General features: G+C 42.0%; 3 protein-coding genes across 3 annotated transcripts in view; 1 reads left to right on the plus strand and 2 right to left on the minus strand.

The window, feature by feature from the left end:
- Positions 1-26,864, plus strand: part of LOC131663503 (pikachurin-like) — a 113,524-nt gene that overhangs the window by 13,789 nt on the left and 72,871 nt on the right. The window contains exon 3 of the mRNA XM_058933953.1: positions 13,521-13,637. Coding sequence (XP_058789936.1) covers positions 13,521-13,637 — 117 coding nt within the window. The remainder of the gene's footprint in view (positions 1-13,520; positions 13,638-26,864) is intronic.
- Positions 15,267-16,543, minus strand: LOC131663504 (uncharacterized). Its single transcript, XM_058933954.1, has 3 exons — positions 16,450-16,543; positions 16,231-16,328; positions 15,267-16,131 (listed from the first exon to the last, which is right to left on the minus strand). The coding sequence occupies exons 2-3, from the start codon at positions 16,318-16,320 to the stop codon at positions 15,442-15,444; spliced, it is 780 nt and encodes a 259-aa protein (XP_058789937.1). The 5' UTR covers positions 16,321-16,328; positions 16,450-16,543; the 3' UTR covers positions 15,267-15,441.
- LOC131663505 (uncharacterized) lies at positions 25,410-26,294 on the minus strand. The gene is made up of 2 exons (XM_058933955.1): positions 26,064-26,294; positions 25,410-25,969 (listed from the first exon to the last, which is right to left on the minus strand). Exon 2 carries the CDS (start codon positions 25,941-25,943, stop codon positions 25,473-25,475), a length of 471 nt encoding a protein of 156 aa, XP_058789938.1. The 5' UTR covers positions 25,944-25,969; positions 26,064-26,294; the 3' UTR covers positions 25,410-25,472.

A 26,864-nucleotide genomic window follows, 5' to 3' on the forward strand; every position in this document is an offset into this window, starting at 1 on the left:
CAGCGTAAGGGCGTGTAAGAATCGCGAGACCGGTGCTAGGAGACCGTTTGCAAGTAGAAAAGTACGTTCGAGGAAAACAAATGAAAAGTAGGTTGCCATGGCAAAAATAAGCTGAATAGTTGTTATGAAAATAGTTATCAGTGCTTTAATTGTTTATATTGAAGTCAAAGCAAACGACATACGGACGTTTGTAATCTATTAATAATTGAGTTGTAAATTGAATTTAGTTTCGAATCAATAAAGTTACTTATATTATTTGAGTCGGGGATAGATGTAAATTTAATTTGAGAGAAGACTTATTTATAATTTTGTAGAATGTTTTGATGTTATTTGTGAAACCAACGGAGATTTACGTAAAAAACTAAGACACATTTATGAATATACTGTTTGAGTGGCACGTCCGTTCAGCCGTTAATTTTGCACATAGAACGTGAACACAATCTCCGTATTGGACGTTTCTATTTGTAAAGCAACTATGCCGGCAGATACCGGAAATGCAGCCCGCAAATGTAATACTTTGATAAAAGCTCCAAAACATACTGTGTACTCGAAGCTCTGAGCACGGTGATCTTCCAGAGGCCCGTGTAACCGGTTGCCCTCGAAAAGTTGTTAGATTAAAGTAATACGGGAGACTCGGCCCCCTCGGAGCCATCGCGATAGAAGACGAGTTTTCAGTTGTTGCACGCACGCGATATATAACCGCTTACTCCAAGTTTCTAATGGCTTCCGCGGGCGATGGATTAGGCGCGCGGCAGAGTCCGTCGTCCACCCGCTCGTGCGTTAGCCACGGCGCCCTTAAGCGTCGTTAGCCAACTATCCTCTCTCCGCTTTACGCTTAACTTTGTCGTCAGAGTCGACTAAAAATTCGAGCGAGTTTACAACGGACGATCGATCCTATACATGTATATCTGCTCTCGCATCCTTCAGATGGAATATCAGTCGGCACATCGTGCTTCTCAATTGATCATCCTATAGATGAATCTTTTATTATGTTATTGAAATTGAGTTTCTGTTCAGTTTTTCAACAAATTACGGCCATCAAAATTTCGGCCGCAAAATATTCAGAAAACTATGGGACGAACGACAGTCAATTGTCAATAGATTCAATTTTCAATTCACTTTCTCGCCTCCTCCTGGCAGAAAAAAATTGACATTACCTTTTTTTTCTTGACGCCTCGACTAAACACTATAAAAAGCGAACGCGAACCAACAAATAGGCAGCCGAAAAAACTAAAGCGGTGTTTTTTTGCGCCCCAACGTCTGCTGTCAATTGGCGCGAGCGACGCGATCAGCGCGCTTTTCTTCGACGCAAAGATGTAAGCTCGACGCGGGATTTAATTGAGCTTCGGCACGCCAGCACTGCCAGTGGACTATCCGAATTAACGGCTTAGTGCCGCGAGCGTAGCCAATTATCGAGAACCGATTGCGCGTAGAGAAGACGCGTGAAATTTCGATGCTTCGTTGTATCTGCTGTATCGGCTTATTTGCATCGCTTTGCCGCCATACCACGGAAAGCACGTATAGTGGTGAAAAGTTTCACGGCAGCGGCAAATCATAAAGCGCATATAAACGCCGCATACTTTTCACACACACTTGCATCATTAATGTCACCAGCGAGCGAAAGAATAATGACAGAGCTGTTTATCACGTGGCAGCCCGACGTGATATGGAAAATACCTGATTGCGCATTGCATAAGCGGTCATAAATTTTACGTAATGCTATTGAGCGGCTAATAACACACGCACGCGCACGCGCGTATACATATCGAGCATACCGCGTACAAAATGCGTCGAGTCGCAGCATAAATTAACGTGGACATTATTAGCTCTTTTTCAAGCAGCTCGAATGCCGCGTAAGCGAAAATCGGATATATTTTTGCATAATTTACTCTATCCCGTGAGAATGTCGATTCTACTAACGAGCGTTCGATAAATTTCACGATAGAGTTTCCCAAACAAAAAAAACAACGAAACAAGTTTTTTCGACGAGTACTCTTGAAATACTATTCTAGTTTGCCGAAATCGATCAAGCCACTTTGCATGTATATACCCAAGTCATCTGGTGCAAAGAGAATTGCCATGCAGCCAGTTTGCGTATTTACGTATACGGGTTTCAAGAAGTTCGATTCATGCTCGCACAACGCGTCACCGTGCCTTCGTTTTACGGGCTGTCGAGGTTTTCTCGGCCTGCCGCCACCGCGTCCCATGGAAATAAGGCACCGGAATTTCATTTTCTCACTTGATTCATGCATGTGTGTGTGTGTGTCGTGCGCGCGCGCACAGGTCTGCCAACACGCACATGTATGAAAATACAATCAATCACGCCAGCCTTTTTTCGAATGTAGCTCGGGCACGTTTTTCTTTATTTCATCCTTATTTCCGCACAAGCGCGCTCTGGCGTCGTGTTTTTTCCTCGTCTATAAAACTGTTTTACGCTCTGGCCAGAGAGGCACTTTTTTTTTGCCCGTTTTATTTTCGAGAGCGTGCTTGTACGCTCTCAGAATAAATCAAGATAAAAAATGCATATCGAACGCGAGCTTTCAGATGTTGTACATTCAAAATTGTCTTTGGGCATTTTGAATGAGAAGAGCAGCAAAATGAATAGAATTGCACAGAAGTGGATGTAAGCATTGAGCAGAGCACTATTCGGAAGTAGCGCGCAAAGTAGTATCAGTATCTCTTTATTTGTCGCGTAGACCCACAAAGTCGCGCTCTTGCCAGTCGTAACATTACCACGAAAATGCATATACAGCTTTTGGCCGAGTGCACTTGTGCGGCCCTCGAGCATTTTGCCTTCTATTCGCCTCCCCATCCCTACCCCCCCTCTCTCTCTCTCTCTCTCTTTCCACTTCACCTTTTTTTCTTCTTCGCCTTCTCTTTTCCTCGCCCACGGTCGTACGTTTTACTTTTGCCTCATCTTTCTAACTTTTTATTTCCTCTTATCTTTTTTTTCCCTTCGTACGCGCGCGTCCTCCCCCTGTCATTTTCTTGTTATACGAAAAAAGGTAATAACACTGCAAAATCATAGTCGCACACATGCGCAAGGAATGCGGCGAGATGAAACTGGGACAGAAGCCTGAATACACTCGTTTACCAAGACTTGAACTCACGTACACGTGTATACAGGCATATAAGTGCTGGAAAATAATACAAGTTCCGATGCCAACTCTAGAAGCTGCCGGGGCTGCTGCTACAGCAACGCGGAAGATCGGACAGCGCATGCTACTTGTTCTTTTCTTCTCTCCGAATACTTGGACAGAATATTTTCATAGGTGTGCGGGGGCGGCCTAGAAAAATCGATAGCGCCGATTTGCATTCAACAAAAATATAGGTCGACAGAGAAACTCCTCCGACATAACAATGCTAGAATTCTTCTTATCTCTTTCAGAGCTGAAAGACAGTCGGAGGAGAAAGCTCTCTACCGCTCTAGGAAAATAGAATGGAGAAAAACTTGATTTCATTAATTTCCTTTCTTTTTTGCGAGTCATTTCAAAGTCCCACGTTGCGGATGATAATCAAATGAGTATTACGGCAAATTTAAAGCTATTATCCTCATTACCTTTGCCGTTCATTATTGTTTCGCTCGTTGTATTCTATCTCTCCCTCTCTTTCTCTCGCGTGCGTCGCGCTGCTATGGAGAATTGCTTTTAATTAGAGTCTCTTGGCTTTTTCTTTCATCGATTTTCTCTAGCCGTCGACGTCTCATCAGGGCACAATTGGAATACGCGATTAATTAATCCGCATTCGCTCTCTTAGCGCTTTTTTTTTACTTCTATCCTCGCTGTCATCAATCCTTCCCTTTTTCTCGTTTTTTCTTTCGTTTCCGAAGTATTGCCGTGGTTCTTTAGTTTTCTTTTTTTTTTCCAGATAACTTATTCTCGGATGCCGCGCTGGAAAACTAATTTATTTATTAATAATTGTTAGGGGTGAGTAATTGTGCGGGAGAGATTGAATAAAAGGACACTGAGTTTATTATATTTTTCTTTTAATAAATCAATTACAACCGAGTCAGGACTAAATAGTCGGCATAAAAAACCTCACCGTGTGAGGAAAAAGCCGCTATTTTACAAATCAAAGATCTCGACTAGGATCGAATTAACGCGCACGAGTCCAAAGAGAGGCACAACTCGCCTCGTTAGAATCTGGACGTAAAGTGACTCGCATCTCAGTTTCACGTCGCATGTTGCCGAATTTTCTCGCCAGCCTCGCCGCCAACGCTGCCGCGCTGCGTGCACATGTTTTCGTTTGGGCCTTGCAGGCGCTCTGGCACGCTGGCACGTTTATCGCGTTCCCGCTCTCTCGCCCTCCGACTCTCTCGCTCGCTCTCACTCGCCAGCCTGCCGGTCCTAGGAGCAATCTCAACATTGCCCTATTCGGAAAACTCATCAAGTAAGATGAGGTGACCACACAACCAAGAGTAAAACTCCAAACGGGGTCTGCAGCCTTCGGGGAGCAAGCTCCGCGAATCTAAAAATTCTGGCTTCACGGCCACGTAACGCATCCCGCGCTCGTGCACGTCCATGGGTCGAGTTTGAGCTCCGAGAGCAGTACCGCTGGCTCAATCGCGGGTTCGCAACAAGCCGCCCCGGTGTACGTCCTTGCAACACTCGTTCTCGTTTATCCTTTCACACTCCACATCGACGATCGCACTCGTACGTCCACTCCTCTCTAGCAAACGATTACAATAGGTTGTCGTAAGCCGCTCGATCCTAAGTTCGTTAGCTAAACTAATTATCATAATTAAGGTAATTATCAATTACTCAGCCGTGGATTCATTTTCATACTTGTCGCCCCCGCGTGATAATGCCCAGACCCGATAGCAGCAGTTAATTTTTATTGCGCGTCTTCGGATTTTGGCCGAAGGTTCGAAGTCGAGCAGTGTGTGCGGTGACTATGATTCACACTTCTCGTGAGCGCGCATGTCTCGTCTCACGCGACTCATTTCGTTCATTCTTTGACTTTTAATGCCTTCCTCGACGTTTTTTACAATAATTTCGTTGAGTGCACTTATAAAAAAATAACTGAAATTGGAATTTAATCGAATGTTTATCTTGAAATTTGCTGACTGAATCAGGCGAATGCAAGATATTTCAAATCCACCTCATTGACTGTAATGCACTTTAAATTTTTAAGAATCTTGTGAAATGTCTGATTAAAAAGCTATTATTCTACTGATTTTAGGCTAGTTAAAAAACTCGATACGATTCGATGCATAAAACTAAAGAAAGGAAAAACTAAAAATTTATTATCGTAAATAGTATAAAAATAAAATTAAAAAGTTGCGCGTAACATCGATCTTCTATTGTCGGGCACAGTTGTCCTATGTCCCTTTTCATTCTACGTCCCGTTCTATCGTGCAAGATTCAACCATGCGCACGTCCATCGATGACCTACGTCTGCATATTTCTTCTGTTGTATGACATCAAAAGAGCAGGACTCGCCGCGTTTTGTCTGTCGTCACACGTACACACATATATATACACGCCGCACTTGTTGAGCCTCTTGCGGTTGTGTGGACCACCAAAATAAGTTTTCACGGTGTACGGGACAGACAGTTTTGACGATGGTATCTCACACGCTCGATTGATTTTTTTTTATCTGAAACGAGACGTGCAGTATTCTTTGTCTTTTCTGTTGGTTACTGCTTCTACACCTCTTTTTATCTTGCAGTTCTTTTGACCTGATGATTTAGCTTCAGAGGGTGCGGCATTGTGAAACCGATACTGCAAGTGTTGTAATTGTAATTTGATCGACTACGGATACTCGACATCTTATAATATGCTTTTTGCAATTTAAATTTAAATTACTAATTAGGCACATATATTACTTGTAATGAGTTATTAGAAACAGTGATAAGTACGAGTGCATTATTATTATTTTTTTGCGATGAATTTAATGTTGACACTATACATGTTCATCTAAATCTATGTTTAGTTTTGATGACATAAATTTCGTCGGCGTCGTCTGCAGCGAGCAACCCCGCGGTATAATTTTATGACTCGGAATCACGTACGGCACGCATGTGAGGCATATAAAATATGTTATTTCTGGGGTATGCGTCTTTCGGAATTGAAAATCGTGACATTTTTTTCTAGGAATTTGTTCAAGGCTCTCGTTTACGTATGTCCTAAAAAAATTGACAAATTGATACGAGAAATGAAATTTTTCACAACTGATGGATGTACGTTTCGTGAACCGCTAACTTTATAATTACTTTATAATTACTAAGAGAGATGAAAAAAATGTAAACGTGAAAAAAGAAAGTTTACGTTGCTGGGAGTGAATTTTAAAAAATGCTTGGGAAAAAGTGGCCTTTTAACGTGAGCTAAAACTACATTCTCTGCTGTAATTAGCGTATAACTTTTACTTACTATAATGATGTTTACATATCAGATTACGTGCACCGTTAGTCCATCAGCGTAACCTTTATTTCTTGAACAAAATATTAATAAGGAGATGATATTAAAGCATCGAACACTTTCTATGAAAAATGGAGAATAATCGGTAACGATTAGCAGATTATACATGGAAGAGAATCGTCTGGTCGTTGAAAATGTGTCGCCGTTAAATTTTCAACTAATCAATTCTTGGAAATCGGAAAAGAGCAGAGTGTCAAAAAGTAATAAGTTTAAATAAATGACGGAAGAGTTAAGATGTCCCTCTCATCTACTCGTGACGATTCACATGCGGGGCATCGTTAAAAACTGAAAGAGACTTGATTCTCGCGAGCGAGAGAGAGGAGAAATTGTAAAAATTGTGTGAAAGAGAAGCAAAAGGATGCATAGGATGTTAAGAGGGTAGGTCGAGACATATTCAGTCCGGTGAAGGGCATAGGACAAAGTAAGTGGAGAAGAAGTGACGTCAAGAGAGGAGTGGAGAGGTGCCGGATGCCAAGTGGGCGAAAAGGAAAGATCGACGTATTACGTGTGTGTCTTCTTATCGGCGTAGAGCCGTCGTTTTCAAATCCCGAGTCGCTACTTACTTGGGCTGTTCTGCAACGACGACGTGTCCGAGTAGCTCGTTGTCATGACTACGGTGAGGATTGGGGAGGAGCAGGGGGCAGATGAGGCAACGGAAAAGCTTGCCTCACAGTGGCTCTCAACTGAAACTGCTGCACCATCGTTTGCTCTCACACTCGCGCCCTTTCCACGGTTGACCCCCTCACCCAGATGAATTATTTATATTACGAGCTGTGTTGCTTTTTTCTCTTCTTTACTCGTCGCGGTTCGATACCGAATCGGTGCTTTTTCTGGGAGAACCTTGCCAATCACACTCCCATTACAGGTGCTATCCCGCATATGTATCTATGTTTGTTGTTTCGTGATTATGGTCAATGATCTATGTTTCTTTATTCTTCTCGCGATTGCGAAGAAGTTTTGATAAATACAGCCGATTAATGACTGCGGAGCGATATGAATTTTTATGCATGAAAATCTAACAAGTTGAAAATTGCATGCGATTCAATAAATCATGTCATATCAATCAAACTAGTGTACTAGTGTCCATTGTATACCGTCTAAATAAAGTTCAATTTACGTCGTTGAAGAAAACAAAGTTCATGGGTATCTTGTGGCTATCACTACTAAGGTATCTTATGGTGAAGTTGAAAGAAGCTTTACAAGCAAATTGTAGACGGTAAAGTTCAGTAGTTAATAATTGTTCTATTATATGGCTTTTATCTTTCATCCACGCGAAGTGCCTTCTTAATTGTTTGTGATCGTAAATATCGATTGTCTAAAATAAGCTTTGTATGCGACTAGTGTTTCAATTAACATATTTAGCGATATTGCCATTGTTCACCAGACGTTTTCTTTCCTTGCACGTGTCATCAAGGCACTCCATGTAAAACGACATTTTATAAAACATCCAGCACCGAGTTCAATTCGAACCATGGAAGCGACAAAATAAACAAGACGAACATAGCAGACAACAGACATAAATGCAAATATTCGAATCAAAGAGGAACGAGCTGACGTATAAATTAGCCGATCCGTTAGCGGGTTTGGCCTAAGTCATTCAAATCGACATTTCACGCGGTACAGCTGGGTCGGCGAGGTGGCGCCGGGGGCAATCGAACCCGCGGTCAATTTATCGAGTACAAAGCATCCGCGCCTGAGGAAAGCCGATATCGAGAGATAATTTGGGCGCGTGCGTTTATTTCGGCCCGCATCGTCGTAATTGCGCTGCGCGTTCACAGCCGTCAGAGACACTGACGCCACGCTGAACGCGCGCGCCTCCGCTGCTCCTGTGCCGCGTAACAAAGTTTCGTTGGGCCTCTCGCTCCACGGCAGGGATGCTGCGCTGAAAAATGACGCTCGCTCAGCTGGATTGCCACTGCATTTCTTATGCACCGATGCTTATGCCCAACTTTCGTGTGGATGAGCGCGATCAGCCTGGCCACTTCTTTTTCTTTTCCAGGAGAGCGACAGTCGACGCCGAGGACTGTTTTACCGCTTCGGACGTTTGAATTTTCGACAATCTTAAAAATCTTCGTAAATTCTTTTTCTGGCTGCACTGCTGATATGCATCGAAGCTCCGCTGAAAAACAGTAATCATTTTTCTCTGGATAGGATCGTGCACTGTATGAAAATTTTTATAAAAAAACTTGCACGAGGGCTTTTTTAAAAACATTCCATGAAAAAAGCTTGTTCACTCGAATGCCACTCAAAACTTTTATATGACATTCTAAAAAAAAGAAAAAAAATGCATAGTTCACGTCAAACATTTCCAACTATGCAGAAACTAATCCAATACACACGACGTAAAAATAACGTAGCCGCGACCATAACAAAAGTCGCAAAATACACGAAGGACCCTCGTCAATTTATGGCCTGAAAAGTGCAATCGAAATTAAAATTCCTAGAAGGCCTGAGCAGGCGTGGTTTAGCCGTGCGCCCGACGTACATAGATAGAGCAACGTAGCCGATAAATTCATAAACTCGGCGGCAGCGGTAGACCTCGTAAATTCATCATCGCCTGCGTGCCTCCGTCGTCTAAAAGCAGCTGAAGCTGCCCGATGAAGCGCCTACATAGTCGTCCAAGAATGCCAATGGATTTTTCCAATTAATAAAACTCTCCGGGATCTCTCTCAATGATCAGAGGCCACGATAGGAGGCGTATATACGTTCTTGAATTTTCTCTCTCGTAGCGTCGCGGAATAATTACATTGAAGGGATAATTGGGCGCGAGTGGAGGTTTTCTCCTCCCCCAGAATTATTTAGCGTTTCGACACTTCCATTTGCGAATGGCAACGTGGTGCGATGGTTCTCTCTCTCTCTCTCTCTCTCTCTCTATTGCTACTAGAGTGGTGATGGTTTCATTTGGAGAGCACAAAAGGGGCTTGTTCGCCGAATGGGTTCCTCTCGAATTACTCGTGGCTCGTTTGGATTTATGCTGTATAACCAAGCTTTGCTCTCTCTCTCTCTCTCTCTCTCTCTCTCTCTCTCTCTCTCTCTCCTTCAAATACATTATTGCTATGAATAATCATGAACCTATTTTATGTTTCGCCAAACTGCAGAATTTAGAGCATCGTACAGTTATATAATCGAGCTAATATTGAAATTTCATGTGAGAACCATGGATCCGAAATTATTCGATATATTTATTTAAAAATCAGCATTTTACAAATTTTTTCTTGACATGCTGTATATTGTGATTCATAATTCAATCATTAGTAGGAAAATAAAGGTATACGCACTGAACAAGAATGAGTACACGTAACTGATGTTAATAACTAGTCTTTATTATAAAATTACACATAAGATGGAAATACTCACTAGCTCTTTACGTTCTGTTTGAGTGCGCGGCCCTCTAAACACTGCCGCCGCACACACTTCCACTCATTCGAAAGCAAAAGTGCGCTTCCCTCTTTTGCGATTTTCCCAAAAGACTGGGATCCTAGTAATTTCAGCAAATTCACCAGTATTCACGTACACGAATTATTTATGCAATATCAACTTTCTACAATTTTGTATGCACACGAATTAGTTTTTTTTCTTAAAATTAATCAACGCTTCTTCATAAACTCATTTCTTTTTTTGCAATATATATATAATTTACTTAGTTTTCAAACTTATGAAAGTTTATTTCGCTAGGAAATTATATTCACGGAGAATCTGTAAGGTTATTCCGCTTTATCGATATTGACTTGGTTTTTTACGAAGTGTTTTATGTAGAAAATTGTGTGGTCAGCAAAAAATAGAACATGACTAGAATATGATAGCATTTTCCTTGCAGATAGGATCAAACGAGAAATACGAAACTGGAGGAAATGGAGGCCGAAACTATCGCCGCAGTATACATAGTGCTGGCGTCCAATTTCGCGTAGCGTAATTTCATCTTCAAACTCGCTCATGCGTGCGCTGGCGCGCCGCCACCGTCGTAGCTTTCTCTCAATCAACGCTATTAAACATCCTCCCCGCGTAGCGCAAGAGCCTCAAGCCTCTTTTTCCAAGTCAGCCGTTTGCGTGCAGCGAGAGGGAAAGACACTCGGTCCCAAGTGACGGCCTCGTGGGACTCACCTGCGCGCAGCTTCTTTCTCTCCCGGCACTTCGAGGGCACTTGCAGGCCCGTTAACCCGGATCCACTGTGCCGGGCTCCGGTTTCTCTTGCGCGCGAAATCATTCTGCTTTTATCCAAATGACGCCTTGCACGCGCGCCTGGCCAAATGCCGTGTGAACAGATAAACCGAATGGCGCGTAGATGCGCGCGCTCGCTCCTCCTCGGCTTATGAAAATGTATGCTGCCTCGGTGCTGTTTTATGGAGCGACAGACGCGAATATACGCTCCCCTGTTGTTTTTATTACTGCGATGTACCTCTGCGCACGCGAGCGCTACTATCGTTGCATAGAATTACCGAGCTTTTTCTTTTTTTTTTTTTTTTTCGTAAAGTTTTACGTAGCTAGCATTAGAGCTATGTTACTTTCTGCAATTCCTTCGGTTAATAACGTTTTATTGCGCTTTTTCTGAGATCACCCGTTACAACTGAGAAACGAAAGAAGGGCAAGTGAATGCTTATTACGAGCGTATCAGTTCAATTTTGCCGCAGCTTTTATTCGCGCGGGCGGAATAGTTTTACGATACTCTCGTGCAAAGTCCATCGTTGATTTTTTCCTTCAGAATATCTTTTTCCTCTTAGCGCGAGATAAAAAAGTGCACGCAAAAATGCACACATTCCGAACGTCGGAATTTTAACTACTAAGGGTGCGACCGCATATTAATATCGTAGCACGATATTACGCATCCACTTCTCTCTCTATCTCTCTCTTGGTCTGAGCTGTAACATGGAAATGCATTCTCATTTTGGGATAGATATTTGATAAGTGGACTTTTGCGCCCCCGAGCATGTCTAGAACACTCTCTATTAATTATAATTCGCGACGAGCAAACTAATAAATCGATTTCTGTGCCAAGATGAAAAAGTACTATGGTAAAAATATAGCAAAGAAATTTGCAAACAGAATACTTTTCTTTTCGCGACAGTCACTTGTTTTAATTGCTAAACTCTTTGTTTTAACTCTTCAACCAGGGAATGTACGACTCTATTAAAGAGATTTATATCTGTGAAATTTCGCGAAGTATTATTTTTTTTCCTTTTTTTTTTGTTTTTCGTCCGTCGCACACATCAAGATGTGAAAAGCGCGACAGTGCAATAAAGTACGCTTTTAAAGTGCGCTCTTTTTTGTTTTTATTTTGATCGTTGACCCGTTCTCCGTCCCCTGTTCTACCGTGTTTTTTTTTTTTCTAGCTTCAACGGGACACACTCGGCCGGGAGTAAAAACGTATGCACAGCTAGTTCGGTCGAAACAAGCTTCGACGTCCTCATTGAATAGCCTGCAATGAACGCCATCTACGTTCGAGGATCCGCGCGTCTACATCGAAAATTATAATAATGGCGCGTGCGCGAAGAGCTTGGCAAATGTGAGGGTGAACGCGCGCGACGGCCCCGTCGGCGCCTAGCGTCAAATAATCCATTCGCCGCCTACGGACCGTGACTGTCGATTGAGCTGTCGTGTTGCCTACTTATCGAGCGAATCCTTTCTCGCTCGACGTATTTCTTTACGTATGCGCGTTTACGTAAATATTCTGACTGGATAGGTAGGTAAATGACGCAACGATATAGCGTGCAATTTACTTGGGGGAAGCGCCTCCGACGCGTACATAAACTATACAAACTAAGCTACATACAGAGAAGCGTAAAGCTAGTATATCTGTGTGTGTATATAATCGATAGAGCTATGTTGAATAATGCATATGCATGAGAATCTAATCATAGATAAAGGAGAGCGAGAAAGAGAGAGAGAGAGAGAGGGGGATGAGCTGGTGCAACGCGCGATTATATATATCTACCTTCTACTTTTAATCTACAACTACGTATAGCTGTGTTATGGCGTGTACATGCATTTAATCGATCATTTTGATGCGCCAATTTTCGGAGAACGGCAGCTATGTGCGTGCCATGAAAATGAACGGATAGGTATAGAGCTTGGAAAGAGCTATAATGGCGACAAATTTGCATGAGGCCGGCATGAAGTTTTATGAAGTGCCTTATTACCAAGTCGTCGGTCGGTGTCGTCGAAAAAGAAAGCGCGACAAGTTTTCGTCATCAGACTCGCAGACAGGGTAATCTCGTTCTCGCGAGCGCTCAGGGGGCGCGCGAGGAGACCGGCGTCTCTCGTCGCGTCGAGGACAAAATCGTTAACGCAACTGTTACACCGAGCTGCTGTCTCTTTCACCGGCTGCACTTAGCTACCACGGCGAATCGGAATGAGCCATTAGCGAGGCCATCTCGCGCCACTTACGCCGAGTGTCGTCGCTCCCGACTTCGAGGCGTCCGAAATAAAGTTTCGCCCTTCTCCGCCTTTCGCCCCTCCTTCCCCACATGTCGACGACCATGGTTTTAATGGGTCGAGCTTTTATGCTTTGAGGTTGAGAGTTTCGCGCGCCAGTTTCCTTCTTTTCTTTTCTTTTCTTGTGACGATGGCACTTATTCCAACAGCACTTTTTTGAGCAATCAATCTTTCTTTTTTCACTCGAATGCGCGACGAGGTTTAACGACGCGAGCACGCGGATATGAATTGCGAACCGATGTAAACGTGACTGACTGCACGTTTGATTACAGCTTGATTAAATACAGACGAATGAATTTGACTTGCGTTCTAAAAAATCAACTGACGCGCGAGAGAGAAGCAGAAGATGTGATTGGGGTAGTAAAATGAATTTTCGGCACTACGACGTAAAATCCAATTATCCTCGGAAAATTAATTTGACGAAATAAACGAGCGTTGTGCTTTTTATTTTCCTTTAATTTTTTGCAGGGGCAGGGGGGTCAACTGTTGCGCGCGGTCAGACGTGAAACATTAGCCGATTTATTAAAGAGCCTCGACCGCGGAGTATCGGCGCAATGGCCGTAGCGCGCGCGGCGTGTGAAAGAGGTGTGATATATACGCGCTAGCGCGCGCGTAGCTGCACAGCCAAGGCTTGGAGAGTGAAGAAAATTAATGTATCTTGCACGTTTGCAGGGAGATGTGGGCATGGCTCGCCGTGCGAGCAGCTGTGCTACGAGTTACACGACGGCATGTACGAGTGCGACTGCAGGGACGGATACATACTGCACAAGAACGGCTACAGCTGCGCTGGTAAGCGTTTCCTTCCTCGCTCTCGTCTATGTATATATATACATACACACACCTGCACTATATACACCTGTACGCTCGCTTTCGACTCTTTTCATTTCCTCGAGGATTGCCCCGCACAGCCCGCGCGAGACGCACGCTCCACTCCCGTTTTACGACGAGAGCTCCACGTTACGTCCACCTTCTTTCCTTTCTTTCTTCCCTATCCAACGCTCTGGGATATAAACTCCAACATTTATTGTCATATAAAGGAAATAATTCATAACTGCTTGTCGACTGTTGTGATGCCGCGTCATACGCAGCCCATGTTAAGCGAGTTTATATATGTATACGTATATATGTTTGCCTGACCTAAATACATTCTTGCAGCGGTCAAGTTCTCACTTAGCTTAGCCAATCGCTAGAATGTGGAATTAGCATTACTGATATTTCGTCTTAAATAATGCCGAACAAAGTAAATTGTACGCGAGGATATTCCGCTGAAAATACGACTCTGAGCGCCGAGCGCACTGTAAGTAGATTAAATCGCAGTTTAGTCAGACGACGATTCACTTACGAAATTATTCGCGCGTTAATTTAATAACAGTTTTCTCAGCCGAGTTCGCCGCGAAATTCCAACTGAGTGTGGCTTAAATCAATGTTTGAAAATCGAAACGCCGCGCGCACGGCAATCCGGAATTCGGCGTTAGGCGTGATGCAACGGCATGTGTACGTACACATCGTTCGGAAGACGATTATCTTCGAGGAGATGAAGGAGCACAGGGGAAGGGCTACGAGACGGCATTTGGATATTTCCCGAGAGTGGCGCGTCGTCGCGAGCGAATACGCGCGTCATCGCCGTCGGCAAAGAATTGCGCGCAGACTACCGCAGAGAGACAGATCCCGGGGGCGACACTTCTCCCTCCCTTTCTTCGACATTGTAAAACAGGACACGCGGCGATACACCCCCCACCCAGCCTATCTTTCGACTGACACAGAGAAAAGCACTGCCGCATTGACGCACGTGCGCGACCGTTAAAGATGAAGTTTTTCCACCGCGATGGATGCAGTGCTCTTCATTTCTACTTTTTTTATCTTTCTTTTCCCTTCTTTTTTAAAATCACGAGTGAGATATGCATCGCAGTCGAGTTTGCTTCTCGCACGTTTTTCATGCACAGGTGCGCCTGGATTAATGGCGCTCGTGTGACCTGCATCTCTCTCTCTCTCTCTCTCTCTCTCTCTCTCTCTCTCTCTCTCTCTCTCTCTTCCTCCTTCTCTTCCTCGCCTCGCTGATTATTCGCCTGCTTTAATTAATGGAACTTTACGGCTATTTTCAGAGGCAGTGTAAATTTACGAAAGTTGACAGCTTTTTTTATTATCAGATAAAATTTATAGTGAAATATGATGTTTTGATTGAAATATGACTATACGCATCATTAATATAGTCGAGAGCTAGCTCTAGTGCTATCCGAACGAACGATGAAATTGCCGCATATGTTCGGTTTCACAAATGAACAATGTATTTGATAAAAATTGTTTATCAAAAGACGTTATTATTAATAATAAGTTACTATATGCAAATGTGTGATTTATTAATATGCATCTAAAGAAAAATAAATTGGTAATTATATGGATACTTCAACTTGAAAATATAATAATGTACAAGCTTGGAATCTCTTCAGAATTAATTGAAAAAAATATAATTTTCATAGTTTTATTTGATTATGTAGAATCGTTATAAAATAAATTATATTGAAAAACAAAATTATCATCTAAAGTACAAAAAATCAAATCGCGGTGTTATATAATAAAAATACGTTTATTGGTTTTAGCCGGGGAATCGGTAAGTGCCTTGAATTCCTACTTGAGGTTCCCATCTCTGGCCAGGCAATTTTTGGGCACCGCCACCAGCTGAAATCTGTCCGTTCTTCCCTTGCCAGATGTTATGTTGATAGTCGAGCTTGTAAGACGGACGCCTTTCTGGCCCTGCTAATGGCTTCGATTGCATAATACTAATGGATCCATGTTGAGGGTTGGCTTCTCGTTTGAATCTCCATGTACCCTGCACTCCTACTGTAGGTTCCCACTTCCGGCCAGGCAGTCTCTGTGCACCGCCGCCGGCACTAATTTGACCGTTCTTGCTCTGCCAAATATTGTGTTGGTAGTCGATATTGTAAGTCGGACGTCTTTCCGGTCCACTCAAGGGTTTGTTCATGCTAGAGCTAAAAGAACCGTGTTTTTCCGGATGGGCTTCCCTTTTAAATCTCCATGTACCCTGCACTCCTATTGTGGGTTCCCACCTATGACCAGGCAGTCTTTGGGCACCGCCGCCGGCACTAATTTGACCGTTCTTGTTCTGCCAAATATTGTGCTGATAGTCGATGTTGTAAGTTGGACGTCTTTCCGGGCCGCTCATGGGCTTATTGACCGTAGCGGAGATGGAACCACGATTCTGGGGGTTGGGATTGGCTTCACGTCGAAAACGATAGCGGTCTTGCGGTGGAATGGTTGGGCGATTCTGCAAGCAAAATCATCAAATATTGAAAATGATAGAGAACTTGATGCTTTCAATGAGATAATACGCATTTTGAAAACAAAATAATACTAATGCTATTACGATATAAGGAGGTGGTGTGCCCATTGTAAAACGAGCCGACGCCACAATAATCGTGGTCGCTAGCGCCGATAATAGTAGAAGTTTATTCATTTTTAGTCCTAAAAATTAAGAAAATATTATTAGAAAATATAGTCCAGTGTCAATTTTAACTATCACTCTGATGATACACTTTTTATAAAGTTATATTGATAAGTAAAATAATTAAGGATCACTATGTACCTGAATATTCTCTGACTAGTGGCTTGAGCTGAGACTAGAAACTTCGGATGAAATTGTTGGCTTACGACTGTGACATATTTGACTCTCAACAGACTTTATATACCCAACAAACCAATTTAGTAAATGCACCGTAATCTCAAAGCGATCGCAGTCGGGGGAACTACAAGTCGGACTGCACTCGGGGAATCACCGGTTCGTTGTTGATGCTGCGCAAACGTGCGCGCGACGAGATCGAGGAAAAACAATGGTATATCGATGGACTATAAGGAAGTTTACGTCGCAATGATTTCTCTTGCGCGATTAGCTTATCGAGATTCAATTTTTTTTTTCATCTCAACGCGTGAGATGTGCATTCAAGATGTTCGACGTATACGCACATGTGAAGCACCGGAATGTTTTAAGTTATTCGAAATTGCTTTCTTACGTTTTCTCAATTCGGAAATTCCACGATCATTAATTTTTAGGTGATAGATATTTCGCATTCATCGGCTTTTCGAGTTGTAGCTGTTTAAATTCAAATAATAATACGTATTATTAATCTTTATACATTAGCTGTAAGCAGATTGTTCACTTGTGCCAACAAAGACATTATATTGACTTTGCATTCTGATCTGTTGGAGGCTGAATATTTGTGACAGGTCGATCCGGTTTGGATTTGATTCTTTCCATCATTGACAGAAGTTTTTTTGCACGAATCAACGGATCGTGGAACTATAAGACTTGTTCTCTGCATTTTCCCTCATTCGCGATCACATAATATTTATAATATTTTTTTTTATTTCCAATATTATTTAAAATTTGTCTATTGAATAATGAGCAAATTATATTACAATAATGAGCAATTAGTTACAATAATATTTGTAATATTACATGTATATACTTCACCAATGTTCTGTATCAGTGCGTTATATAACGTATTTGACGAAAATTATATAGACACATTGCAGATGGAGTAAGAAAATGCATTTAAAATCCGTTATTCGTACAGTTCATTCCAAGTTTTCGCTTAAAGACACTGTTTGTCTTCTAGACAGCTGCTCTTTCATTCTTTTTTTACGCTACGCTCTCTTTGTTGGCACAAAGCACGCATTCTCTTTGCTTTGGGCTTCATAGTTCATTTTCAAATGGAGTTTCATTCTTTATGCTCCAGCTGATGACTTTACGGATTACTGTAAGACCAAGCGTGCGGTTAGCAAGTGGGAGCAAAGTCAAAAGAACAAAGGTTGCGGACATGCGCTCGAGAATGAAATCCTAACACGTTGCTGTATCAGTAGATAATTTACTATGAGCTTCTAAATGCACTATATTATCAGCGGCTATTCCATTTAGTAGATTTCGAATGTTTGAATGCAATTCGCGTGAGAATAATCATTTGAACGAACATTCAATCAAGCATCGAATCATTCTCTATTGTAATTCGCATATTGCAATGCAGTTCATTGATTACTATCTAATTCTAATTCATTAATGTGTTTGCGAAATTGCTGTGCAAGCTCATTTTCGTAATAACCAGCATTAAGATGACCCAGTTGATACGGGCTAATGCATTCGTGTAGCCTATAACCGGTGAGTATTACGCGACATTCACTCCGTGATAAAACTTGAAGAGAAAAAGTAGGAAAGTCGACTTGACAATTTCGTCGCATTCCGCGGGACGTTCGAAATGCAGGCGCCCTGCTCCGCAGGAGCTTACGAGTATAATGCGTTTATCAAACTTGGTGAAGAATGGCTGAGTATCCGTGAAAAGAGATTGAGGATCTGCCATCCCGAAGTTACATTCGTGCAGCGCGCCAGCTCTCGTTTCTCGTGGCAACCTTCCGAAACGCTTTTCTCATTGTAATATTTTTGCAACGAGAGAGGGATTCGAAAATGAGCACACTAGAATTTTCAAAGTTCTGCTGGACGATGAGATAAAATCGCTCTTCGCGCAAAGCACATCTTTTTTGACGACGTATTTGATGCCGGGAGCTTTAGGCAAGTGAGTAGTGCGAACTTTATTGGTAGTACAAGACTTGTTCGAGAGTATTGATTTATCAAATAAGCTCTGATATTCGCATCGAACAAATGAATATTGCAGCAGCGCTCGAAAGCTTTTATTAAAAGCGTTGAAAAACAAGCATTAAAATGAGAACGTCGTAAGGGAGAAAAAATGAAGGCAGCGGCGATTGGCCGAGTATTAATCAACTTTTCACTGCAAATGAAACAACCGCGTGTAAACGCTACGATCGCGAGATACGCTCGCGCGCGCAAATAAAAATAATAGTAAAAGAGAACGACGAATAAAATGCAGCCTTCTCTCGGCGAAGGCAGCGGGCGTTAAAAAGGTCAGTAATTACGCGATGTCGAGCAGAAGGCAGCGGAGGCCGCGCGCGACTGATTAACGAAGCTAATCACAATAGCAATTACCGAATGATGGACGGGGAGAAAGGACGGGCGCCAAAGGCAGAAACGGAGGTGTGGCTCAGGGCGTAGACCGCGGAACGAGGCGTTATTTGCGCTCTAATGAAGCTCGCGAGCGCCTCGCGGCCAATACGGGATATAATCCTGCGATATGCGCGCGGCTTGGCGGGAAATATAGGTCGAGGCGTAAAATGCACTCGGCGCGCGCGGTCGCCGGTCTTGCCCCGCGACGCGGATAGAGGAGCCCGGGTCTATGTCAAAACATCTCGAGCTCGCGCGGCCCCGGCTCCCTCGGGTAAATGAGCGGCTTTGTGACGCGCCCCGCATTGTTCGCCCGCGCGAGACGAGCGCCTTTCGTCGTGGGAGCGCGATTGTTTCTGATTCGATGAGAATGTACAAGGGCTGGCCGCGATATAAAGTTCAAACAATGACGAGCTTTTAGCCGCGAAGTGTTATCCGCCAGAGTAAAGGAGATCAGGCTCTGGGTGCGCGGATGTGCGCGCGTGCGTTTTCAATAAAGTTTGCCTGCCATCCCAAGCGCTGTGTCGTCATCACGACGCTTTTAAGCCTCGTCATTTTTTCATCTTCTTTTTTTCCGGTGCCCTTTTCTCAAACTTATATGTTATTGCCTGCTTCCAATGAGTTTTTTTCAGCTTTAATTGGCGCTCGCGGTAAAATGCATTTTCGACTGCTACATACAACGAAAAACCGAATGCTTTGTGGAATCCTAAAAGAGAGAGATCGAATGAGCCCTCGAACGTGTAAAGCGACCGTACTTGGTGCTTTTGAAGTATTGATACTCAGGTTTGAAACTGTGTATATAACGTTAACATTACATTAAATAGCAACTGCTATTTACTTTCAAAAATGTAACGTTTTTTCAACATTGATAAACGAAATTTGGACGTTCGATCAACACCCATAATATGGATCTTCAATTATTATTCACGGTTGCTTTATTCTACACAACTATACTTTACAGTATAGTTTTATCACATTAACAAAAAACCGCAGACAGAGTATATTTTAAAATACTTTTCCAAACATTATTACGTTCAAAAGTGTTGACGGTAGAAGAGCCTGTATATATACTTCTGTCGTCGGAATATGACGCGGTGCGAGGAACTCGGCTCTCATTCGAAAAAAAAAAAGCTGGCTAGCACATCTAGATAGCGAGCAAACTCCATCCGACAACGTTGTAACAAGCTTCAACGGCGCGGCGTATGCAGAGCGCGCGCGTGTGTGTGCTTTTAAAAGCTCGTCTTCTCCCTCTCTATCGTACGTCGGCACGTTATCGCGCTCATTCCCTCTCGCTCTCTCGCGCGCACACACGCGACTATGTACAAAGAATGCCGCTATCGCGCAGCCGTGACAATGGGGCTTCATTAGCGTGTTAGCAACGCATATCGAGAAGAGGAGGCAGTTTCTGCCTCTGGATTTCAAGTTTAATGCGGTCCTTCTCTCGCGCTCTCTCTCTCTCTCGTTCGAAAAATACACCAACGACACGCACTCAACATACACTTTGTGGCTTTTACGTTTGCAAACGGGTATAGTGCGCGCGCAATATTTTGCGCGACGTCACGCGAACGTGTACTCGCTGCATAAAGGATTTGTATGTTTGCGAGCACTGATACGTCTCTGCATGGGAAGCGACGACTCGGCTTTCAGAGCCTCAGAGCCGGCGGACTTGTCGAAAAAGTTCGCGAAGCTGCGCTTCTTTTCCCCCCGAAATTCTGGTTGCTCCGAGCTATTTGTACTTTGACGTCCGTTCATTGTTGTGTTTTTGACAATTTGTACTCGCGTGCGCGATGAAACGTTCCGTACTTTCTTTCGAATGTTTTCAAAAGAACATTTTTCTTACTGCGCGGAAGGTCGCCCGAAATACTTCTTTCTTACGTCTATCAAGTATTTATACAGACGCTTGCGAATTCCAGAGACTTAGTTACTTCCGCCTCTTGATCATGAATTGCACTATTTATTTGCTTTAAAATAGGTTACTGACGCTCGCAATACTCTAATGGGCTTAAACTTTGAGTGGCAAGCCGCTATTCCTGATACGTATTTTCTTTTTCTACTTATACAAGTAATCTGGTTATATGGGCTGTATTCGAAAATAGTTCAATTTGTAATTCCAGTTCAAATTTTTGACGTACGCTTAACATTTTGAAAATTTGGTCGTTTACGTTTAATTAGCCAAAAGATATGAATTTTTTTTCAATGCCACAAAATCTTAAACGCTTTTTAAACGAAATTATTACGTACTCTAACATCTACCAAATATCAATGAACTTCAAGACAGTCCAGCAAGCGTCTCTAACATCTTGTGCTGTTGCACAACATGAAAATAAATCCTAGTAGCAAGAGTTTTCATCCGGTAAGTCGCGGAAGTTTGTGCTTTAGTTCGCTCTGATGTTCTTGAAGTTTAACGACGAAAATTTGATCCAGTGGTTCAAAAATTTATACCCTAGCCACTTACTTTTCTCTCCTCAGCACTCTAACGAAAGATATTTCAGATTACAAATATTGACAAGGTCAAAACAAGAACAAGCTTCAAATTAGAGTTGTGGTTGAAGTATATAGCTGACATTCAACAGTACATCATTTTTTCCACAAAAGAAAAGAAAAAAATTAGGATATCAAAAAGAACCGAGCGAAAAAAATAAATATTATTATACGTGTATACGTGTTTCATTTCTGTTGCATACGACGTCCGTTCATCACACCAGTTTACCAAAAAAATAACAAAATAAAAGAGAGAGCAAAAGAGAGGTTGGAGTACCGAAAGAAAACGCTCACCCAGCATTTTTTGCGAAACTCTTTCTCTCTCTCTCTCTCTCTCTCTTTTCTCGTGGGGGATATCGAAAGTGCCAGCTACGCGCTTCGCGATCCATCGGATCGGAATTAATGCGCTCAAGCTTCTTTTGTTTTTCTGTTATGATAGATTTGAATGTACTAATTCGAAGGGGATTGTTTGCAGGTGGATTCATTTCTACGTAGAATCTCCATTTTCAAACAACAGCGTTCTTCGAACCATATTTTGTTCGTAGTTTTTTTTTGAAAATATAACAAATACAGTATATAGCTTATTTTATTCAATGTATTTTAAAGAATATGTTTAATCCTTGTAGAAGTGTTTCGTTTTAAATTTGCTGTCAAGATTCTAAACCTGACCGGAAATACTATTTTGAAAGGCGAAATAGAAGTAAGAAAATAATTGGCTCCCTAATAATATTTTTAATCGATATATAATGAATTATTAGATATATTCTGTTTTAACTTTTTACGTTAGATTCACGATCTATTATTTATTCAAATAGACTTTTAATATTCTTAAAGTTGTCGAAAAAAAATGTTACTATTACATTTTAATTCAACTGTATTGTTATTTGCAAATCAAATTTTCTTGAAATCGATAAACAAGAATTAATTTCCGAAAATAAATTTATCGTCACTTCCTTAATGAATACTAAATAATTCAATTGTAGCAGTGACGAATACTTTAATATTTCTTTTAGCCAGGGATTCGATAGGTGCCTTGAATTCCTATTTAGGATTCCCACCTCTGACCAGGCAGTTTCTGGGCACCAGCGCTAGCACTAATCCGTTCGATTTTGCTTTGACAAATATTGTGCTGGTAGTCGATATTGTAAGTCGGGCGTCTTTCCGACTCACTGAAAGGTTTGTTCACGCTAGCGCTAATAGAGCCGCGATGTTGTGGATCAGTTTCCCTCCTGAATCTCCACTTTCCTCGTGCTCCTATTTCCTGTTTCCATCTCCAATCTTGAGGCTCTTGATAGGCACCAGCTCAAATCGAGATCTCTCTACTTTTCCCTTGCCAAATATTGTGCTCATAGCCAATACGGAAAGTCGGGCTCTGGACCGCTTACTGGTTAACCGTGGCGGTGATGGAACCTTTATTCGGGAATAGGGATTAGCTGCACGTCGAAAGCGATAGCGATCTTGTGGTGGAATGGTTGCTCGATTCTATAAAATAAGTATGTTGGTTTTATAATATTATAATTCAATTCGTTAAAAAGATAAAGTTTTTATAATAAATACAGGCGGTGTAAAGCGTTCAAAACGAGCCATTGTTACGATTCTTTCCGCAAAAGCGGACAATAGCAAAATTATTTTCATTCTCACTGTTAAAATATTATTATAACGTTATTAAAGTACGTTTAAATATACAATGGTTAACTAAATTAAAATAGTTACTACGACTAGAAGCTAAAACTGAAACTAGAGTGAAGATACTGTTGACGAAACAATTTAATAAACGGACTTTTATACTGGAGTTAAATATGTTATTGAAATCGAGAAGAGAATCAGGGGAATTAAAAATCGAGCGTCAATCAAATAAGTGAATCCCTCGTTCATCGTTAATGCAAAGCAAACGCACGCAGTGAAACCGAAGATGAAGAAATTAATTATTATTCATATACTACATGAAAATGTATACTACGTTAATATGTATCTCGAATACGTAAGACGTTTTGTCGCATAAATGGTTTTATATTTTCATGATTTACGGAACATTCCTTGAAAAATAAGTTTATATGCGCAATGACATATGAAGCATTAAGTTTCTTCACGTAAAGTCGACATGTAAATGTTTTATTTCCTTCGAATGTATGAACAAATCTTCGTCAGTTGCTTTCCATGAAAAATGAATTTTTTACATTACTCGATTCCATAATTTTATTCGAAATACTTTCTTGCTCAAACATCTTTACTTTTATTACATTGACGTGTACAATAATCAAATGTATCTAAACAGGTAATTCATAAATATTCGAGTGCAACGTACGTTTATCCAATTACAGCGACAAAAAAAAATGTGAAATCATAAACGTAATGTCAAAACTAATCTTTCGCAGTGACAGACCACCATAAATCATCAGTTATTGTAAGAATAATCTCTGGAGCGCTAACATTATTATAAAATTAAACAACTCGTTTGCACGAAAATGCACGCTGCTTTCTTCTCAATTCGATGCCTTTACTCCTTTGGCGCTCTCGTCCTGTTAATGGTCGAACGGCCCAAGCCCTAAAACTTTCAGTAAGTAGCGGCAATTTTCATTTTTCGCGCTAAGTATAGTGTGGGCATCGCGAGTAAGCTGTTTGTACCTACTCGCGCCCGCAAAAGCTTTTGCTTTGCATACTCTACTTTTTGTAAATATCCATCCCAGTACCTTCCTTAAGTGATTTCAAAGGGAGACTGGATCAGATATTTACAAGATGTGCCAAAATAAGTATGAATAACGAGATCTAAGAGGTAGATTTCTGTAATATCTTAACATTGCTTCGTGAATAGAGATTTACTCTCCTGCACTCGGCTCACTTGCCAGTAGTCATGTATGATTCATGCTGAACACACTCTCTCTCGCTCTATTTAGTTACAGGTATTCGCTCATATACATCCATTCAAGTCCTTCTGCCTCCCTTAATGATCGGTAAAGCCCATCGATATTAAAATACTGATACAGGTGTTTCTTATTTTGGAGCTTTTACCTCTATTGTACAAGTCTACACAGACTTTACGAGCTTCATTCACATATGCAGATTGAGAATTGCAATATATTCAGTCGCAATAGTAGACCTTACTCGCGGGTGCGACGTAGATTTCGTGACTTTCAAAGCTGCGCGTTTGTCAGTGTAATTTTTTTTTGTCTAGGACGTGCGGCTTTATGTAAAGTATTGCCGTCACACGATGATGGATAGTTAGTTACGAAAGGAAAATATTCGAGTCACGTTTTGACTTTGAAGGTCGGTAAAAGAAAGAGGAGAGAGAGAGAGAGAGAGTCAATACACAAAAGTGGATTACCAAAAACAACTTTTTAGCGTTGCAAAGTTAGCATTTTAAATTCGCGCCACTTATACGCGCTTTTGATGCTACGTTGGTATGCGTGAATCTACAAACGGATTCGCAAATTTCGAAATTAATTGGTGCATAGGATCGGCCAGTCGCCGGCATTAAATTTGGCGTTTTCCAAACAAGCTTCAGCTCTCTCGGCTGAGGTCCACCAAATGAACAACATTATCCTGTCTTCGCTGCTCCTCCAGCTTCACTTCTCAGCAACTACGTGTGCTGTAAAACTGTCTTCTTGAGGAACGCCGAGTCGTCACGAAATCCAATCAACAGCTAGTTTACTCCTGACAAAGATCAACGTCGACGTTGAGATAGCGAGATTCATCATCTCTCGTCACGGTTTAAAGGTAACGGCAACGCAACAGCCCCAGGCGACCAGCCAACGTGTCATTGCACCCTAAAATCGAGATAAGTACCTTCTGTCGGACAACTAGTGAATGGTTTATGTAAAATTCTTGACAGTTCGTGTTGTTAAGCCGATCAATATCAATACCGAATTCTCGCTTCGATAATTGTGAACGTAGAATAACAGAAATACGAAGACATTCTAAAATTATTCATAGTCTCAATACGTCAGCGAAAGACACGAAATTGGAAATCGCACTAGTAGTGGTTGAGTTCTTCTTTATTTTAGCGGTACTAAACGTCATTTGAGGCTAAAATTTTTTGATAAATAGTATTTATTCTTCTCATTATTTTAAAAATATTACATCTTTCTCTTGAAATAACATCGATAAATAGTCGAGTATTTATTCTAGCCAGGGAAGCGGTAGGTGCCTTGAATTCCTACTTGGGGTTCCCATCTCTGGCCAGGCAATTTTTGGGCACCACCGCCGGCACTAATTTGACCGTTCTTGTTCTGCCAAATATTGTGCTGGTAGTCGATGTTGTAAGTTGGACGTCTTTCCGGTCCACTCAAAGGTTTGTTGACTGTAGCGCTGATGGTACCTTGTGGTACAGCTTCACGTTTAAACCTCCAGGTCCCCTGCACTCCAACATGAGGTTGCCATTTTTGACCTGGAAACTTCTGAGCACCACCACCAGCTGAGATCTGACCGTTCTTTCCCTTCCAGATATTATGTTGATAGTTGATGTTATATGATGGACGTCTTTCTGGTCCACTCATAGGTTTGTTGACTGTAGCACTAATAGAACCACGATTCTGCGGACCGGGATTTGCAAGGACTGTTGCCACCAAGGCACACAATAATAGGATTGTTTTCATTTTCGATCTTGAAAAATCTGGAAATACTTTTAAACGATAGAATTTAGTATACACTATATTTAGTTATGTTGATTAATGTGAAGAAAAGTGAAAATTTGATAAGGAAGAAATGTTCTATACCTGATTATAGTGTCTAAAGACTGGGACTGTGTCTAGAGTTAAGATGCTTCGAAGGAAGCAGCTGAGGTGAAACTGTGACATATTCGACTCTCAGCAGACTTTATATAGCCCTGCAAGAGGCAAACTTAGTGAATGCATCGGAATCAAAGAGGCAGTCGGGGAAGTACTGGTCGGGCTTCGCACTCGGGGGATCACTCGTTCATCGCTGATGCTGAGCAAGCGCGCGTTGAGGTCGAAGACCGCGAGCGCTCACAATAGAGCCTACAATGTAAGCTGCACAGTGGCAGTCTTAACGTACATACAAGCGCACGCAGTGTACACGGAATCCCCGCCGCCTTATATGCGCTCGCACAATTACGTATCGATTGCTACGAAGTACCGAAGTGGATATCGCGACTGTCTCTCTTGTGTGCGATTTGCATATACATATAGCTTATTCTCGTCGTTTATCTCCTTTCCTCGTTCTCTGACTCATTCTCGCGCCGCAGCGCTGCTGCGTTTCGTAAACTTGGCTATACGTTTCCTTGTCGCGTACTTTCCCGGGATTAAAAATGCATGTTTTCGCAGCCGGCCGACTGTTTTTCTCAATTTCGTCAAGCACTCGAGTTTTTTCAAGATCGTTATTTGTACACCTTTCGCAGCAGGGATTTCATGGTGGCCAATCGCTTACGCGCTTACGGTTCTCCTCAAATATTTCTTGCTTCGTGACTTTGCATTTGATTAAGCTGGATTTTGTTATTGTAGCTCGCTCGTGATATATACTTCGACATGTTGCACATATATATTGCCCATGTACTTCGA

This window comes from Phymastichus coffea, unplaced genomic scaffold, assembly GCF_024137745.1.
Source record: "Phymastichus coffea isolate CEN01 unplaced genomic scaffold, Cenicafe_Pcof_1.1 PCOF00036, whole genome shotgun sequence".
Taxonomy (NCBI): Eukaryota; Metazoa; Arthropoda; class Insecta; order Hymenoptera; family Eulophidae; genus Phymastichus; species Phymastichus coffea.

Bases quoted from the DNA above. Each gene is read 5' to 3' on its own strand.
- LOC131663505 (XM_058933955.1), bottom strand. From the start codon at position 25,943: ATGAAAACAATCCTATTATTGTGTGCCTTGGTGGCAACAGTCCTTGCA.
- LOC131663504 (XM_058933954.1), bottom strand. From the start codon at position 16,320: ATGAATAAACTTCTACTATTATCGGCGCTAGCGACCACGATTATTGTG. The intron at 16,132-16,230 runs GTAATAGCATTA...TTTTGCTTGCAG, and splicing joins GCACACCACCTCCTTATATC to AATCGCCCAACCATTCCACC.